The following is a 17,261-nucleotide window of genomic DNA, read 5'->3' on the forward strand; positions in this document are numbered from 1 at the left end:
TCCGTTTGTTTTCCGAATGTTTTCAGTATGGTTTCAGAATGCTTTCAGAATAGACGGAATACTTCCCGCATGTTGACTTCGAAAGGTTTCCTTTCCGAACGCTTTCCGTATGCTTTCCGAATGCTTTCAGAACACGGCGAATCGACCTAGAATGGACCGAACTCTTTCCGCATGCTTTCCCACAAGGGTTCGGAAAGGGTTCGTCATGTTCTATGTCCATTCGGGGTGTTCGGAAAGCATACGGAACATACTGTGCATTCTGGAAGTGTACGAGCAGTTCGGAAAATATTCTGAAAGAATACTGGAAGGGTTCTGGCTATTCGTTATACATTCGGCGGCATAAATGAAAAAAAAATCCGGAAAGAATACTGAAAACGTTCGGAAAGCATTCGTCATGTTCTAGGTCCATTCGGGGTGTTCGGAAAGCATACGGAACCCAGCACCTCCAAATTTTCATTCCGAATGCACCAAGAACTAGACGCATGCTTCCCGAACGTTTTCCGTACATGCCGTATGCTCTTAGAATGATTCCCGAATACTTCCCGAATACACATGGACGCCACATTCGGATGGTCGATGAAAATTATTTTGAACATGCACAACAAATTTTTGGAGCTACCGAATGCGGTTCCGTATGCATCCGTACGGAGCCGAACAGCCAGTATGCTCCTAGAACACACCGAATGCTTCCCGAATATGATCCGTTCGCTCCCCGAACACCCAAATTCCTATTCGGAAAACAAACGGAATGGCATTCGGGCCAGTGTGATCGGGCCATACTAAATAGTTTTGTGCCGAAACGTCTGTCTTTTCCGAAGTGTATAGAGTTTTATAGAAATTTGTAGTCTCTTTTAGAATTTCTTGTTGTGTTTCAATCAAATTTCCGTCTTCAGTTATTAAAGAATTCATAAATTTATTAGCTTTTTGTTTTTCAAGATTAACAAAATACGCCGTGCATCTTTCACCTTGTTCAATTTCATCCACCTTGGCCCTAATTCTAGCCCCTTGTAGTTGTAATTGTTCATTTTTTTTTTTTTGTACATTGATTAATTCTGAATAGTCGTCTAAGTGTCCAAGTTCGTCTAATTGTGTTAGGAATATTTCGTCTTGTTTTAGATTGTATATGTAAGTCCTTTCAGTCGTGTGTTTTTGTTTACAGTAGTCCGTGGTCAGTGTTTTGATTTTTGTTTTACCCATATCCCACCAAAACAAAAGATCATTATAATTCCCCTTTTCCGATTTCCAAGTCTGCCAAAAGTCATTAATTAAGTTTACGTAATTTGTGTCTTTCAAAACACTATTGTTAAATGCCCAAAGTCCTGGTCCTTTATTATTTTTGTCAAAGGTAAAGTCTGCCCATACAAGCTTGTGGTCAGTGTAGAAACACTGAGTCACACCAGCTTCTTTCAGGCCAGAAATAAACTGCCCTGAGATTAAAATGCGGTCGATGCGCGAGTATGTTTTGTGTGCTTTACTGTGGTATGTGTAAGAGGTTCTGTCAGGGTATAAATATCTGTATGCATCTTGTAGTGTGTGCACTTTCCAGCCATACTTTCAGTCATGCAGCCGATCCAACAAGACGTTGTTGAGTGCGCTGTGCAATTACCCCCCCCCCCCCCTCCCCACCTGGGGGGATTAATTGCCACTTACGGGAATCTGCTAGAGTATCGAGTCTCGTACACCGGGTCACGGGCAACCGTGACCTTGGTGTACGGTGACAGAGTGTCGAAGAAAGGAAGGTGGAGGAAGAGGAGACGTGCGCCAGAGGCGGCGCAGGGGGAGTCAAAACCGGCGGCTAAACCACCGGCAGCGACTCCGTCTGCTGGACCGCCCAACGCCGACCCCCCAAAGAAGAAGACGAAGAAGGAAGTGGCTCCGGCTCCAACCGACGCAGTCTCTTCGATGGTAAACGAGGATCTCAATGAGTTTGACACAGCGATCTGTGTCACTCCCTACAACAGACCCGATCCACCGGCCTTTTCTTCTGGACCTCCGGATGTGTCGCCAATTAAACCGGCGACGCCCGTAGAGGTCCCGGCCCGGAAGATGGCAGTAGTGAAGAGGAAGGCGACCACTCCCCCGAGTGCCACCCCAGACAGGCCATGTCGCCCTACTCAACCGCCGAAGCCAGATCAACAACCAGGAAAACAATGGACACTGAAGGCCAGCAAGCTCCACCCGCGGTTTCACCAACTGATTAAATCCAATCTGGAGGACATTCGCCAGCTCATCAGCGAGCCCAAACATAATGCGTATCACCCACTGCCAGCCAATCCCGATGAAGGGGACTTCGCCGTCCACCGAGTCCAAATCGATGTGGATGTCAACGCAGTGTGCGTCACCATCCGCCGGAGGGGGAGATACAACCAAGCGCTGCTACTCAAGGAGATGGACAACCCCACCCTACATCGCGTCCTCAAAACCATAGCGGGGGATGATTACCGTTTCAGCAGCCTCCCCCTACCGGCCTGATATTCCACATCTGGACACCACCGACTTCATCGGATCGCCATAACGCCAACCTTTGCTAGGACAGGTATCAACCTCCTTTTTTGGGGCTAGTTAGACTTTAAACGTTTTCGAAGCAGTTCAAAATTCTTAAGTTTATTTTTTTATAAGTAGTCTAACGCATTTTATTTCGGCGCCCGTTCAATTGCTCAAAATCACCGTAAAACCTTTTGGCTGAGCAGTCTTAACTATTTTGGGTCAAATGTTAGAGTCCAGACATGTTTTTGGATGCAGTTACTCTTTGTAGACTTAGGTAATTGTCAGGCTTCACCGAGGAATTGAAATTCAGCCAATCAGAGCACGGCTCCCACTCGGTGTTACTTCAAGTTTGAGAAGTGTCTGCTATTTGGTCCACGCTCGCGTTGACTTTACTAAATGGCTTTTTTCCAAATTCCGCCCACCTCAAACTTACCCCCCCCCCCCCCCCCCCCCCCCCCCCCCCCCCCCCCCCCTGCTCCGGAGTTAGTCACTGGCGAAGTCAGAGGCTAAATCCGTAGTGGACGTGCCTGAACCTTCGTGGATAGGGGCACGTAAATATAGTTGCCCATTGCCCATTGCCACTTTCCAGCTGACTTCGGAACGATAAGGTTGTTCTGTGAGATGGTGGTGATTTTTCTCTCCCCCCCCCCCACCCCCCCACCCTGGGAGCTGTAATGCGTGAACTTGGCTCACTGGCCAAGTACCGCATTGAGCACAATGGGGACAACGCGACAGTAACACTGTGCTACGGTGTTACTCGATCACCCGCAGCTAATGGAAGAAGAAGGAGGCGGCGACCCAAGTCTTCACAGGGGGGACCTAACTTGGCGGCTCAACCGCCAGGGGCAGTCCCTCCTGTTTCGAAGCAGCGGACGAGACCAGCAGGAGCGACACAGGGTGACCCAAACCCGGTGGCTAAACCACCGGGGGCGGATCATTCTGCACAACCGCCCGCAGTGACTCGACCCAAACACTCGCCAGGAGCGGACCAGGGGGGGGGGGGGGCTAAAGCTGTCAGCTTAACTGACAGTGGCGATCCCTCCTGTCGACCCACCGGTGGCTATGGACACAGGACACGTGATTATCACTGAGCCCCCTGCCAGCCCACCAGCACCTCCGACCGTTGTTGTTGCTACAGCGACCAGGCGACCAGAACTTAAGAGGAGAAAGGTTTCGTCGGCGTCCGAACCGGAACCGGAACCATCAGACTCCTCTAAGTGGTCGCTCGTCTGCAACCAGCTACCAGCCAAGTACCGGGGGGCGGTCATCGGAGACTTCTCGGACACTGCACATCTGACGGGACCTTGGTCAGATCAACACTGGCGAACTACCCACTGGACAAGGCAAATACCAACTGCAATATGGCGACGATGAATTCAGCAACGACCTATTTATGATTGCCCACCAGGACGGTCTCTACAGGCAAGGCCACCTGACCCGAGAGATGCCCAATGCCACGATCCATCGCATCCTAAAGATCGTACTCCGGGGTATCTACAAGGCAGCCATCAAAAGAAACCTCCAGCTGTTTGATACCAACCTTCCCCATTTCAAGCCTGAACAGACCATCAACTCGCCATGAGTCCTGCTGCGCCACCCTTAACTAACCTCCTTTTTGGGCTAGTTGGACTTTAAACGTTTTCGATCGAGTTCAAAATTCTTATGTTTATTTTTTTTATTAATAGTCTGACGCATTTTACTTTGGCGCCCGATCAATTGCTCAAAATCACCTTAAAAACTTTTCGGCCGAGCATTCTTAACTATTTTTGGTCAAATTTTAGAGTCCAGACATGTTTTTGGATGCAGTTAACCTTTGTAGACTTAGGTTTTTGACAGACTTTACCGAGGAATCGAAATTTAGCCAATCAGAGCACGGCTCCCACTCGGTGTTCCTTGAGGTCTGCGAAGTGTCTGCTATTTGGTCCGCTCTCGCGTTTCACTTCACTAAATGACTTTTTTCCAAATTCTGCCCACTTCAAACTCAATATATGTATATATATATATACATATATACATGTATATACACACAAATATATATATATATATATATATATATATATATATATATATATATATATATATATATACATACATACATGGGTCATTCTACACTAGAGGGTCTAATTATGTAAACAATGTGCAACAACGAAAAGATAATCAAACGTTTTTAAAACGTTTTCTATTCATACTATATTTGCATCCATTTTGAACTATATAAAATGTCACTTGATGTCAGAGGCCACTTTTAAGGTCCCATGGATTGTTGTTTTATAGATGATTGACTGTAAACTTAAAGGGACATTGCTGAGTTTGCTGCAATTAACGATTATAATTACATATCAAATATATTTTTCTGCATAAAATATTAGTGGCTGTATATTAAACATGTTTCCGATCGTTCTAGTATTTGTACTGGGTTAAATTTCATTTTATTTCCTAATTAGTTTTTTGTTTGGGCTTCTTACAAATATTGAGACGACCGGAAAGACATTGAATATACAGACACTGATATTCTAAACAAGAAAATATATTTAATATGTAAGTTTAATCGTAGAAATATTTTATTAGTCGGAAACATCTTACAATGCAGCAAACTCAGGAATGTCCCTTTAAGATATTATAGCAAAATAACTTACATAGAAACTTTCCCATTAAGAAGATTTTTTATGATTTCAAGAGGGGTCATTATTCATAGGGGGTCAGTTTTCAACGTGTGTGTGTGTGTGTGTGTGTGTGTGTGTGTGTGCGCGCGCGTGTGTGTGTTGGGGGGGGGGGGGGTCGTTGTACTACTGGTTTTTCAGCTGGAAGTCATTTTTCTCCTGTAGAAAACTGATTGCTTTTGTTGTAGAAATGTGACCGGGGAGTCGGTATTTTACGGGAGTCAAAATACCACGTAACACAGGCGCAATCAAACAACCGCTTATATATGCAAACGACCCCAGCACAGCTGAATAATCAGTTTCCTTTCGCACCATGACGAAATCGCACCGTGTGTAAACTGACCCATAAGTTAATATTTACCAATATCAACATACATACAGCTAAATAAACAAATTACGTAATTAACCAACTACTTAGTTTTGTAACTGATGTGTATACCATATCAATTAATATACACAAACTATTTTGTGATACTGTTTACTGACATTAATATAATAAAATCATTAAAATGTCAGATCCTTCCAATATATATATATATATATATATATATATATATATATATATATATATATATATATATATGTATATATATATGTATGTATGTATATATGTATATATATATATGCGTGTGTGTGTGTGTATGTATGTATGTGTGTATACACTCACACATATATACATACATACATACATACATACGTCATACATATATGCATATGAACTAATATTAACTGGGTGAAACCTAAAAGCGAGCGCAAGTGAGATAAATTAGATACGCTGTATAAATACGTGTGCCGGTGTGTGTGCACGTGACGTGAGTGCATGTGTGTCCGCGGGCGTTCGGTTCCTGGTGTATGGATGATTAATTAGTACCACTCGATGGAACGAGTCATGCGTGTACGCTGTATTTTATATACTATTATTGTCAATATATACAATATATACGTATGCACATGGCTCGTTCCATCGAGTTATGATATATTAATTACATCACATTATTTGAAGGTTTCCACCCATCTTGATAAGTATTCCATGAAAAAAGAAAGAAGCAAATTGGCAGTCGGCTAAAAATTACAGATTTTAGGGAAGTCGATATAGGTGACATGGTTAAAATTTAGTATGTGAAAGCTTGTTCAAAGGCTTCCACCCCTCTTGAAAAGTATTCCATAAACAATAGGGGAAAAAAGAAGAAAATTGGCAGTCGGCGAAAAATAACAGGCTTTTTCTGCAAGAGATCTCAGCGAAGTCGATATAGGTGACATGGTTACAATTTAGAATGTGAAATCGGTGTCATAATAGGTTTTTTTTTCTCTCAAGATTTCTGTCTGGACAAAATGTGGGGGGAAATCTAACGGTAATTAAAGGTAGGTGAGTCATTTAACGGAGTTGTTAAGAATGTGCTTCGGAGTTTAGAGCGTTACCTAATTATTGAATGGCGGGAGGGAAGCATGTGACGTAATCTAACACGTCATGACCAGCGCTGATAAAATGCCATCGTGATGACATCACATTAATTACGTCACATACTTCAGAGGCTTCTACCCCTCTTGAAGAGTATTCCATAAAAAAGTAAAATGACAGAAATTTTTCTTGTCCTAGGTAGGATATCTCAGCGAAGTGGATATCAGGGCCGTAGCTAGGATGTTTATGGGTGTTTTAGTTGTTGATGTTTTGTTTTTTGTTTGTTTGTTGTTGTTTTGGGGTGGGCTTTTTTGTGTTTTTGTTTGTTGTTTTGTTTGTTGTTGTTTTTTTGTTTTTGTTGTTGTTGGTCTTTTGGGGGATGTGGGGGGGGGGGGGGGGGGGGGGGAGTTGTGGGTTGATTGGTTTGTTACCCGCCCCATCCCTGGTAGCTACGGTCTTGGATATAGATGACATGGTTACAATCTGGTATGTGGAATTGTTTTTCTGGAATCTGGCATTGTAATTGTTTTTCCACGATTCCTGTCTTAGCAAAATGTAAGGAAAACATAGTGGTAATTAAAAGTAGGAGAGTAATTTATCGTATGTTAACAACATATTGGGCTATTTCTCGTTCCAGCCGTGCACCACGACTGGTGCATAAAAGGCCGTGATATGTGCTATCCTGCCTGTAGGATGGTGCATATACAAAATCTCTTTCTACTAATCGAATTTTTTTATCTTTGAGACTATATGTCAACATTACCAAATGTTTGACATCCAATAGCCGATGATTAATAAATCAATGTACTCTAGTGGGGTTGTTAAACAAAACAAACTTTGTTTTAACATGGTTCGGACTTTAATACCACCATTTTGAAACGAATGGGCGCTTATTAAAGGAAAGACGGTATAACTAACTAATATTAATACATAGTAATACATAGTTCATGGTCAAGCTAACCCATGTGTTAAATTGTGAGTCGTAGTCTATACGGGGCGTGATTTAGCACAGTTGGTCGAGTGCTCAATTGAGGTGCTTGCGTTGCATGGTCGAAACACCACTGCCTGTTTTTTTCTCGTTCTAACCAGTGCAGTACAACTGAACAAAGACCGTGGCATGTGCTGTCCTGTTATAAAAGATCCCTTGCTACTAATGAAAAACAAAATGTAGCGGGTTTCCTCTGATGACTACGTGTCAGAATTACCAAATGTTTGTCATCCAATAGCCGATGATTAATAAATCAATGTGCTCTAGTGGTGTCGTTGAACAAACCAAACTTTAACTTTTAGGGAGGAAACCAGCTACATTTCATTAATTCATTTGTTAGTGGTTAGTTTGTTTTGTTTAACGACACCACTAGAGCACATTGATTTATCAATAATCGGCTATTGGATGTCAAACATGGCAATTTTGACGAATAGTATTAGTCTTAGAGAGGAAACCCGCAACATTTTTCCATTAGTAGATGGGCATGTTATATACACCATCCCACAGACAGGGTAGTACATACCACGGCCTTCGATATACCAGTCGCGGTGCACTGGCTGGGATGAGAAATAGCCCATTGGGGCCCACCGACGGGGATTAATCCAAAACCGACACGCATCAAGCGAGTGCTTTACCACTGGGCGATATAGTAGTTAGTGTAAGGCAAGTCAGTGCAGTGGCCGTACACCTCTCCATTGGGTCGTTGAACTCGCTCTGACAGGGTGCCTGTACCAGAAGGCGAACCCAGTACTTAACAGCCTTAAGTCCGAGTGCTTAACACCTACCTACACCACCGATGCCGGTATTATGCATAATATATCATCGCACCCAGAACATTTCATATCGGGGACATACATGTATTAAGCTAGGTTCATACTTCTCTGCCGACACTGGTCGGCGGGTACTCGTCACACTCCGTCGTGATTGTGTTCATACTCAGTCTGCTTTCCTAAACCTCGCCGTTCAACAAACGAGTGCATTTCGGAATTTTCACGTGCGTTTTTTTACGGCTGACAATTCATACTTTGCATGTTGTCGTGATCCGCGTTATAAATGGATTCATCATCATCATATATATATATATATATATATATATATATATATATATATATATATATATAGACAATAACGTACGAGTTACGAGGAATTACGGATTATCTGTCACAACATTAATATCACGGGACAGATAAGCCTAATTCCGAGTATCGAGTGGGTTATTGTATTTATCACCCATAGTGTAAAGAGTTTAGAAACTTAAACTTTATTCTTATTACATGACACAAACTATATAATATACAAGACGAGAAAGTCTGGGGAAACTGATGACATCATGGATGAAAAGCAATGACTTCAAAAGGTACACAAATCAAATGTAAGCACGAGAGGTCACATTCCTAACCAACTGATGTTTCTAGTGGGAAGTGAATGAAATTAGTTTAGAGCATGTTTAATTGTTAACAAGAACAAATTGCGTAAACCATTTCAACAAAAACTGAACACTGGTGGAGCTAAGTGTTTTGTAAAATCTCATCAACGAGAGACGACAGTCAGGAAACCGATGACGTCACCAAACTAACGTCATGGCATCAGCGGGGAACTATAGCTTCTGTCTTTCCCTAGGGAAAGATATAACATATATTCACCCGCATCTCACAGCCCATATGGGTAATATATATATTATAATATATATATATATATATATATAATAATATAAATTTACTAGACCTGACCTAATGTCAACTAGACCAAACTGCTGAATGACAAAATATACCTAAGCAGGGCTAATTCGTTTTCATATTGTTCTTTGGATTTTGCCTTACTCTTTCTTTTCTTTGACAAGTCAGTTTCAGACGGGTCTTTGTCAGATGAAAACGACCGTAACCACATGTAAATAATTCGAAAACGAAATCAATTGTCGTATATTTGAAAAACCCGAAAAATGTATATTCAAAGAACGTACACTATTGTATGTTTTGCATTTTTATTACCTTATTCGATTTATTGGAGAAAAAAAAATGTACCAAAATATCAAGCAGAAACAATAATACTGTTTTCGCTGATAATATTTACAACATAGATCTATGCGCACTAAATTTAGCAAACGCACCTTCTTTATTCGACAAACCTCGGTCGATTCCGGTGTCAACGGAATCGACCGAGTTGTGACGAATGTCACCCTCTACAAACATTTCCATATCAGATTCGTCAGCGGTTAGCACCAGTCGGAATTGTTCAGTTATTCACTGCCCACTGAATCACGTCTAATTAGAATACCTGGTATTTCCGTGTCGATAGTTTAATGGAAAATATTAATGTTTGTAGGATCACTGGATAGCAAATTAATTCACCGCTCATAAATTATCAACACGACCAGTCGGGCTACTCAGAAACACTTATGACTAGACCGAACCAGCTGTTTACTAGACAATGTCGTTCGGATGTACCTTAGTGTCGAAGCCTGATATATATATATATATATATATATATATATATATATATATATATATATATATATATATATATATATATATATATATAAACACACACAGTGTGTATATACATGTATGCATATTTGCACGGTTTCTATTTTTCTCTTATGACAGCAGATCATGTATATAACTACTTGGTACTGACAGTGGTCTAAATGTCTATGGATGTGTGAAAAACATATTATCTATAGTGTTTAATTGAATTATTATTTTTTAACCTACATGTAATATTTGTAAGACATGTGAATGCTTGCCGACATTTTAATATACTTTTACATACCTAAATAACTTAACATGTATGCTTAATGACATAGATGTGCAAAGTTTGTCATTTCAAAGGGTTTTAAGTAAGCAGTATTACATAATATTATACAAAAAACAATTATTTATGCAGGAAAATAAGGTGTGATTGGGGCGTCAACAGTAGAATTGTCACTAACTACAATGTAGTTTCATACGAAAGGGGCTTAAGTTATAATTCATAATTGAACTGTAGAATAGAATTTAGATTTGATATACCTGGATAGTCTCCCATCTGTTTCTCTATGTTTTACATGGTCGGATAGGAAACTCAGTAGGTCGTATTGATCCCGCAAATACTTTCCCTCCACGATCTTTATTTTCAATAATATTGCCTACAGCAATCTACGATTGTTCTGTCCGTCCATGGTCCCTGTATTCTAGTAAACTGGTATCATACAGGTTTGGATTCTTACACATTTCGTTAATGAGAAGTTCGTCTTCTATTGAAGAAAGGGGAACTTTTTTAACGCCAGCCATCTTTATTTTTACCTCAACAAAGCAGAAACGCAATGCGCAAAAAGATAAATAAAATTCATCTCGGGCGGATTGGAAACGGATCACCCGTGCGAACGCTGAAAACATGCCAGTTTCACTCGCTTCGCTACGTCATTTTGCGTGCGCCTTCCGCGCGAGTTTGTTCGACGGATTTTTGTTGTCGGCAACCTTGCGGCGACCTAAATTTCCGTTTCGTATGGAGGTCGGCGAGTGAAGTATGAATCAACCTTTAGAGCACCCTAGCACACACACACACACACACACACACACACACACCTGCTACGCCGTGCCTGTATTGGTAGGGCCTAATAAATCTTAAGGCAGTGATTAATTTTTCTTCTAGTTTTCAAAATTTTACGGAGGAGCATACCCCCGAATCCCTAGAAACTTTGCTTTGCGCCCTCGACTTTAGCTCCCCTCCCCCTCCCTACCCACCAGTGTCTACTTACTTCCGCCGTGCCTGTAGGATAAACCTTAACTAGGCCAGCCACCGGACAACAATGCGAGATCAATTAGGGACTCCACGTGTCCAAACTACAGGACTCGAGTACTCGAGGGTCAAACTCGACCCGGACCCGAGTACCCGACACTTATACTAGATGATGATCAGACTAAAGAATAAAGTAAAATAGCATTACGCATCTTAATTCCAGCGCTGAACATGGATGCCACATGACGCCATTGCATTGCATTTAGAAACCGACTGATATGTTCAGTGTTGTGAAGGACGGAAGCCAGTTTGAAAAGAGAGACTAGCGCATGATTATATAATTATTGTGCAACTTATATAGCTGATTATCTACTGCTGAAATTATTGTCCTACATTGTTCGATGTATTATAGTTATTTATCATAGTCCACCTTGTACGGGTACTCGAGTGCTGTGAACGGACTCGGGTCTTGCTAGACTCGACCCGGGTCCGAGTAGTCGAGCACTCGAGGAGACCCTAGCATCAGTACTATAATTACCTCGCAACCTCTCCACTGACAGTGCATGGTTTCTTTTCTGTTGTAGCTGGTGATTAATCCCGTTGAGTAGGCCTCGGTAAATACACGATCGTTCAGGCGGCCACTGTGTCACATGCACATAAAATCGCCTGTCACACTGAACGAAACTCGGTGGAGACACGCGACTAAAATAACCTTCTGTCCCGCCTTCATTTGCCGCGAGGTCTGTTTACGCTATGAAACTCCCACTTTACAGGTTTTGGCGCTCATCACTGATCTGGGGCGGGATTCAGCTCAGTCGGTTGAGTGTGGTTTGTAAATTTTATGTATATGTGCAATATTGAAGTTCACAAAAACAAAGCAACTTGAACCCTTCCTCCTCCCAAAAAAACCCAACACAACGACCAACAAGAAACAAACGAACAACCAAAATAACTAAACGTGTCACTATTTAAAGCTGAATAATGGGGAAAAATATACAATGCCCGAACATTAACAGTTTGCATTAAACCAGTGTATTGTATGTGTATTCAGTGTAAAATTTTCATTTTAGCAAACGACTTCACGGCACTTTACACAATTTACTTCTTCTTCTTCATTTTTTTTCGGGGGGTGGGGGGGGGGGGGTATTTCCGATGAGGGTATTAACGGAACTTATTGTCAATGTTCTTAAAAAAAAGATTATTCTTTTAGTGCGAAGTCCCTTTAATAGGTAGTCCATTGCATTTACTTAACAATATCTTATTTCATGTTGTTTTACTTTTGAAATCTCGCATTTCAGGTAAGTCGAATCAATAACCGACAAGATGACGTATGTGTACAAAAAACACTTAGAAGTTTTCTGTATTTATAAGTCTAAATATATTGAAATCTTTGAATTACTACAACGTGTTTCTGATATATAATTTTAAAATAAATTATGTGATATTTGTTTTAAGATTAATAGTTTGGTAATAAGACAAGATAAAACAGAAGGAAATTCCGTCAAGTAATTTGGAAGAAAAAGCATTATGAATGTACCCCCTTTGTGGTATATGTCTTTCCAAAATGGACAAGCCAAACAAACGGTTTGAAACTCATGTAAATTATATCATTTAATTTTGCTATTTATAGCTATTCATATAGATATATGTATTGTAAATGTACAGTTAGCTATTACTAGTAAGACATTACTGCTATTACTACTACTATACTACTACTACTACTACTACTACTACTACTACTACTACTACCAGTAAACCAGCACTCTCATTTGTCCAATCCAGCCAATCACGGATCAAGAACCCCACTACACATAACTGTAAATAAACTGCACGAATTTGTCTTTGCACCCGCACCATTTTTTTTTATTTATTACTAATGCATTCCATCCTAGCTAACTAAGGTAAGTCAACTAGGGTTCCAGAAGCAAAGACATGCAGGAAAACCGATACCCAACTATCCAGATAGCCTGAAGACAAACCAAGTAAGCCTACTAAAATCCTATATTTAAGGGGCGGGAATCAAAATTTTCAAACTAAGTACCTAGATTGGTGCATATATGTATACAATTGCTACTTGCCACCGTTAGTTTCGTTTTATTGCATTGGTAATAAAGTTAAGTATGCCAAGCACTAGGCTTTTTAAACCAATACCTGCACTATAAGGGTTTAACCCTTCAAATTAGATAGCTAGGCTAGTTTAACTCCCCCTCCATCATTGTATTCAATGCTATACAAGGACGGAGGGGGATGGGTGGTCATGAATGACCGTTGAACTCACTAGAATAGGGACTTAAGACAATAGGTACAACCTTAACACAAAACTAGGATTCGCACACAGACTACACGCTCACTGCATCAGTACACAGGGTGCATTGACTAATGATAACAATGCACCCGCCCCCATTTAATGGTCCAGCACGTACTCTAATAAGGAACCGGGCAAAAGAATACCGGTTCCGAGTACACAATTACAATGCACCCGGGGGAAGCGGAACAAAATAATATCGGTCTCCCCCACCCAAACCCCCCAATACTTGCTGCTGGTAATAACTTGGTACTTGGTGATACCTCGACCAGAAGCGGGCAGGCCCTTTATAAGGGCCCTATGGGCAACCTAGGGAGACACCACGGCATCGTAGAGGTCTAAAATTAACGAGCTACTCTCGATTCACTCATATCAAAACCTATATTAGCTCGGCCATTTACCTTTTGACCGACAGTTCAAAATTGCGCCAAATTCACTCGATCAAAATTGCGCACCCTTTTCTCTTTGGCATTTAACTGCTCCATTCAAATTCCATAGCACCACCACCACCCCCACCCGCCTGCTACCGATTTGATCGGGCTGCTGGTGCTCCTTGCACCTGCCTGTGCAGGCGGTCCCTCCTCTCCCCTCCCCCCACCTTTCCTGTCATGGACGGAGGAGCCGGACAAGGCCGGCTCTTGTGTCCACGACAGGCGTGCGCTACAACAGCTTGTTCTGAATGTGCACGTAAAACCCTATGACATGACATGACAAGCCAAACACACGGTTTGAAACTCATGTAAATTATATCATTTAATGATTCTAATTTTGCTATTTATAGCTATTCATATAGATGTATGTATTGTAAATGTACAGTTAGCTATTACTAGTAAGACATTACTGCTGTTACTACTACTATACTATTACTATACTACTACTACTTACTATACTACAATACCACAACAACTACTACTACTACTGCTGATGCTACTATTACTACTACTAGTACTACTGGTACTACTATTACTACTATACTTCTACTACTACAACTACAACAACAACAACAACAACAACAACAAATACTACTACTACTACTACTACTACTACTACTACTACTACTACTACTATACTACTACTATACAACAACTACTACTACTATTACTACTACTACTATACCTACACCTACTACTACTGATACCAATATTACTACTACTACTACTACACCTACACCTACTACTACTGCTGCTGCTGCTACTGCCGATACTATTACTGCTACTAATATTACTGCTACTACTACTACACAACTACTACAAAAACGACTACAACTACTAGTACTTCCACTGTTGATATGATTATTATTACTACTACTATTACTACTACTACTATATTACTACTATTATTACCACTACTACTACTACTACTACTACTACTACTACCACTGCTACTGCTACTATTACTACTACATCTACTACTACTACTACCCATACTACTACTACATCTAGTACTACTACTTTATAAACACGATTTTATTTATTTATACTTTATTTAATTTATTTTGCTTCAGTCTCCTGGACTATAATGTCCTAAATAACCTACCATCCCTTAGGACGTCACTTCCGGCTGGTTTCAAATGAAAATATGTCGACGCTTTCGGTGTCGTCTACAAATCCAAGCCTTCTGTAAACGTTGTGGAGGTGGCTGCGAGTCCCAAAGTATCGGTACAAGCTCACTATGATGTAAGATCTCTAGTTACACGCACTTAACTCAATGTCAAGCCAGTCGTGGCAGAGTGGCAGCCCTCCTACAGGCGGTGTAGGAAGGACGAAACAGGCTTGTGTCGTGCTCGCATCCGCCATACATATTTGACGCATTCATATATTTTAAAGAAGGACCCTCCTCCTCAGTGTACACTGACTGTGCGCCACATTTTGGTGGAGTGTAATCATCTGAAGCCGACAAGAAATGGTATATTTGGCAACATAAATAGCAATAATATTTCCATATTCTTACCTTTTCTGACACCCAATAGCTGATGTGTATTTTTGTGCTGAACAGGAAGCGACTAACTGTTAAACATGCCAAACGTTTACATGTGTTTGGCATCTATTTCACGCAAAATACTTTTGATCATTATGGAAAATGGAGTCTTTTAAAGACAAAACAAAATAAAATGTGTAGACTTCAAACTACATCAGTTGTACTGTTAGTAGTAATAAGAATCGTGATTTAGTCGTAGATTTACGTTTACGTGCAAAACTAGGCTTAGAATGTTTTGTGAAATTGGACCCTACCGTTAAAACTTCATTCATTCATTCATTCATTCATACATACATTCATTCATTCTTAACTCAAAGTTGAATGGTCAAAATATTTGTTCAAATGCTCATATTGTTTGATGTCATTTTAACCTAAGCCCAAACGCCATAAGACTTTTTGAATCCGCAAAAGCATGAACATCGGAATATGCAACTGAAATTCTATTGTGTATACCTATCACCCATTCCAAATCCCTCCAGCAGAAGAAAGAAAGACCCCCTCCCCACCAAAAAAATAAAAATAAATAAAAAACCCAAAACAACAGCAAAAACACACACAACACACACACACACACACACACACACACACACACACAAAACAAACCCAAATAAACTAAAACAAACAACAAAATGTTAATAGCGAGAAACATGCTTAATATATTTAAATATTCGTCCGCAGATTGTAGTACACACGAAAAGAAACTTTCTATTTCTTTTCAAGAGATCCTTAGTTATATTTTAAGAGGTCATCTAATTCTGATAATCATTTTATGTTATCAAATTGTGTTGCTAAAAATTAAAACCAAATGTGTTTCATATAAGTTGCAATGTCTGTACTATTTTGGAAACAAAAATAGAGGCAGGACTTAGCCCAGTAGTAAAGCGCACGCTTGATGCGCGATCGGTGGGCCCATTGCGCTATTTCTCGTTCCATCCAGTGCTATTCTAACTTTCGATGTAATGGAGGGGTATAGAACTTAATGAAATGTATGTCTTTCGAGTCCAACAGTATAGCAACATTTTGTACCCGATTGGCAAATACATGTACTTTGTGTATTACAAATACCTTTAAATTGTCAGCCGCACAATAATGAACCATGGCAAATGCAAAAAGTAAATTATGAACCACATCAATGTAAAAATGCAACTTTTAAATTAAAACACAGTGTAAAGGACTGCATTTTTTTTTTACAAAAATCACACATAGATAAAAGTTAAACGTTAGATTAAAAAGTCAGTATCTCGAAGAAATAACTGGACAGTTCTAATGTCGTTTGGTCGTAGGCTCAAATGCAAATTGCAAAAAGAGAAACTCACAAAGCCAGCCTGATGCATCTCAAGAACGCACTTAATAATTTAGGATTAAATTTCACAAAGTGGATTAATGTTCATATACGTATAATAATCAAAATATGCCTTTGAGCCACTTGGATTTCCACATCAAATTTAAGATGGCCACTCAAAATAAAAACATGGCCGTTAACCTAGATTGATTTGACTTTTAATTATCATATAATGTAACACTAGTGTCTAGTCATTGGTTTTGCGGGTCAATAAAGTCATAGAGCAAATTTTATGAGAGTTTCATTTAGATAGTTGGACAGTCGAATGTTTTTAACAAAAATGCTAAACTAGGTATTTCCTTGCGAAATGCCTCTCCAGCTGTGAACGTATGATGATTACTGCACAGGGAATATCTACAGGAATTTAAGTATGCGATACACGTCAG

At 40.3% G+C, this 17,261-nt stretch overlaps 1 protein-coding gene across 3 annotated transcripts in view; it reads right to left on the reverse strand.

The window, feature by feature from the left end:
* LOC121377577 (tetratricopeptide repeat protein 38-like) overlaps nucleotides 1-11,996 on the reverse strand; it is a 52,264-nt gene extending 40,268 nt beyond the window's left edge. Inside the window, exon 1 of one of the 3 annotated variants that reach the window (XM_041505632.1) lies at nucleotides 11,790-11,996. In XM_041505632.1, the coding sequence (XP_041361566.1) occupies nucleotides 11,790-11,816 (27 nt within the window). In that variant the 5' untranslated portion in view covers nucleotides 11,817-11,996. The remainder of the gene's footprint in view (nucleotides 1-11,789) is intronic. The other 2 variants (XM_041505630.1, XM_041505635.1) reach the window with 2 other exon arrangements.
* Nucleotides 11,997-17,261: the final 5,265 nt, after the last annotated feature.

Source organism: Gigantopelta aegis, chromosome 7 (assembly GCF_016097555.1).
Source record: "Gigantopelta aegis isolate Gae_Host chromosome 7, Gae_host_genome, whole genome shotgun sequence".
Lineage (NCBI taxonomy): Eukaryota > Metazoa > Mollusca > Gastropoda > Neomphalida > Peltospiridae > Gigantopelta > Gigantopelta aegis.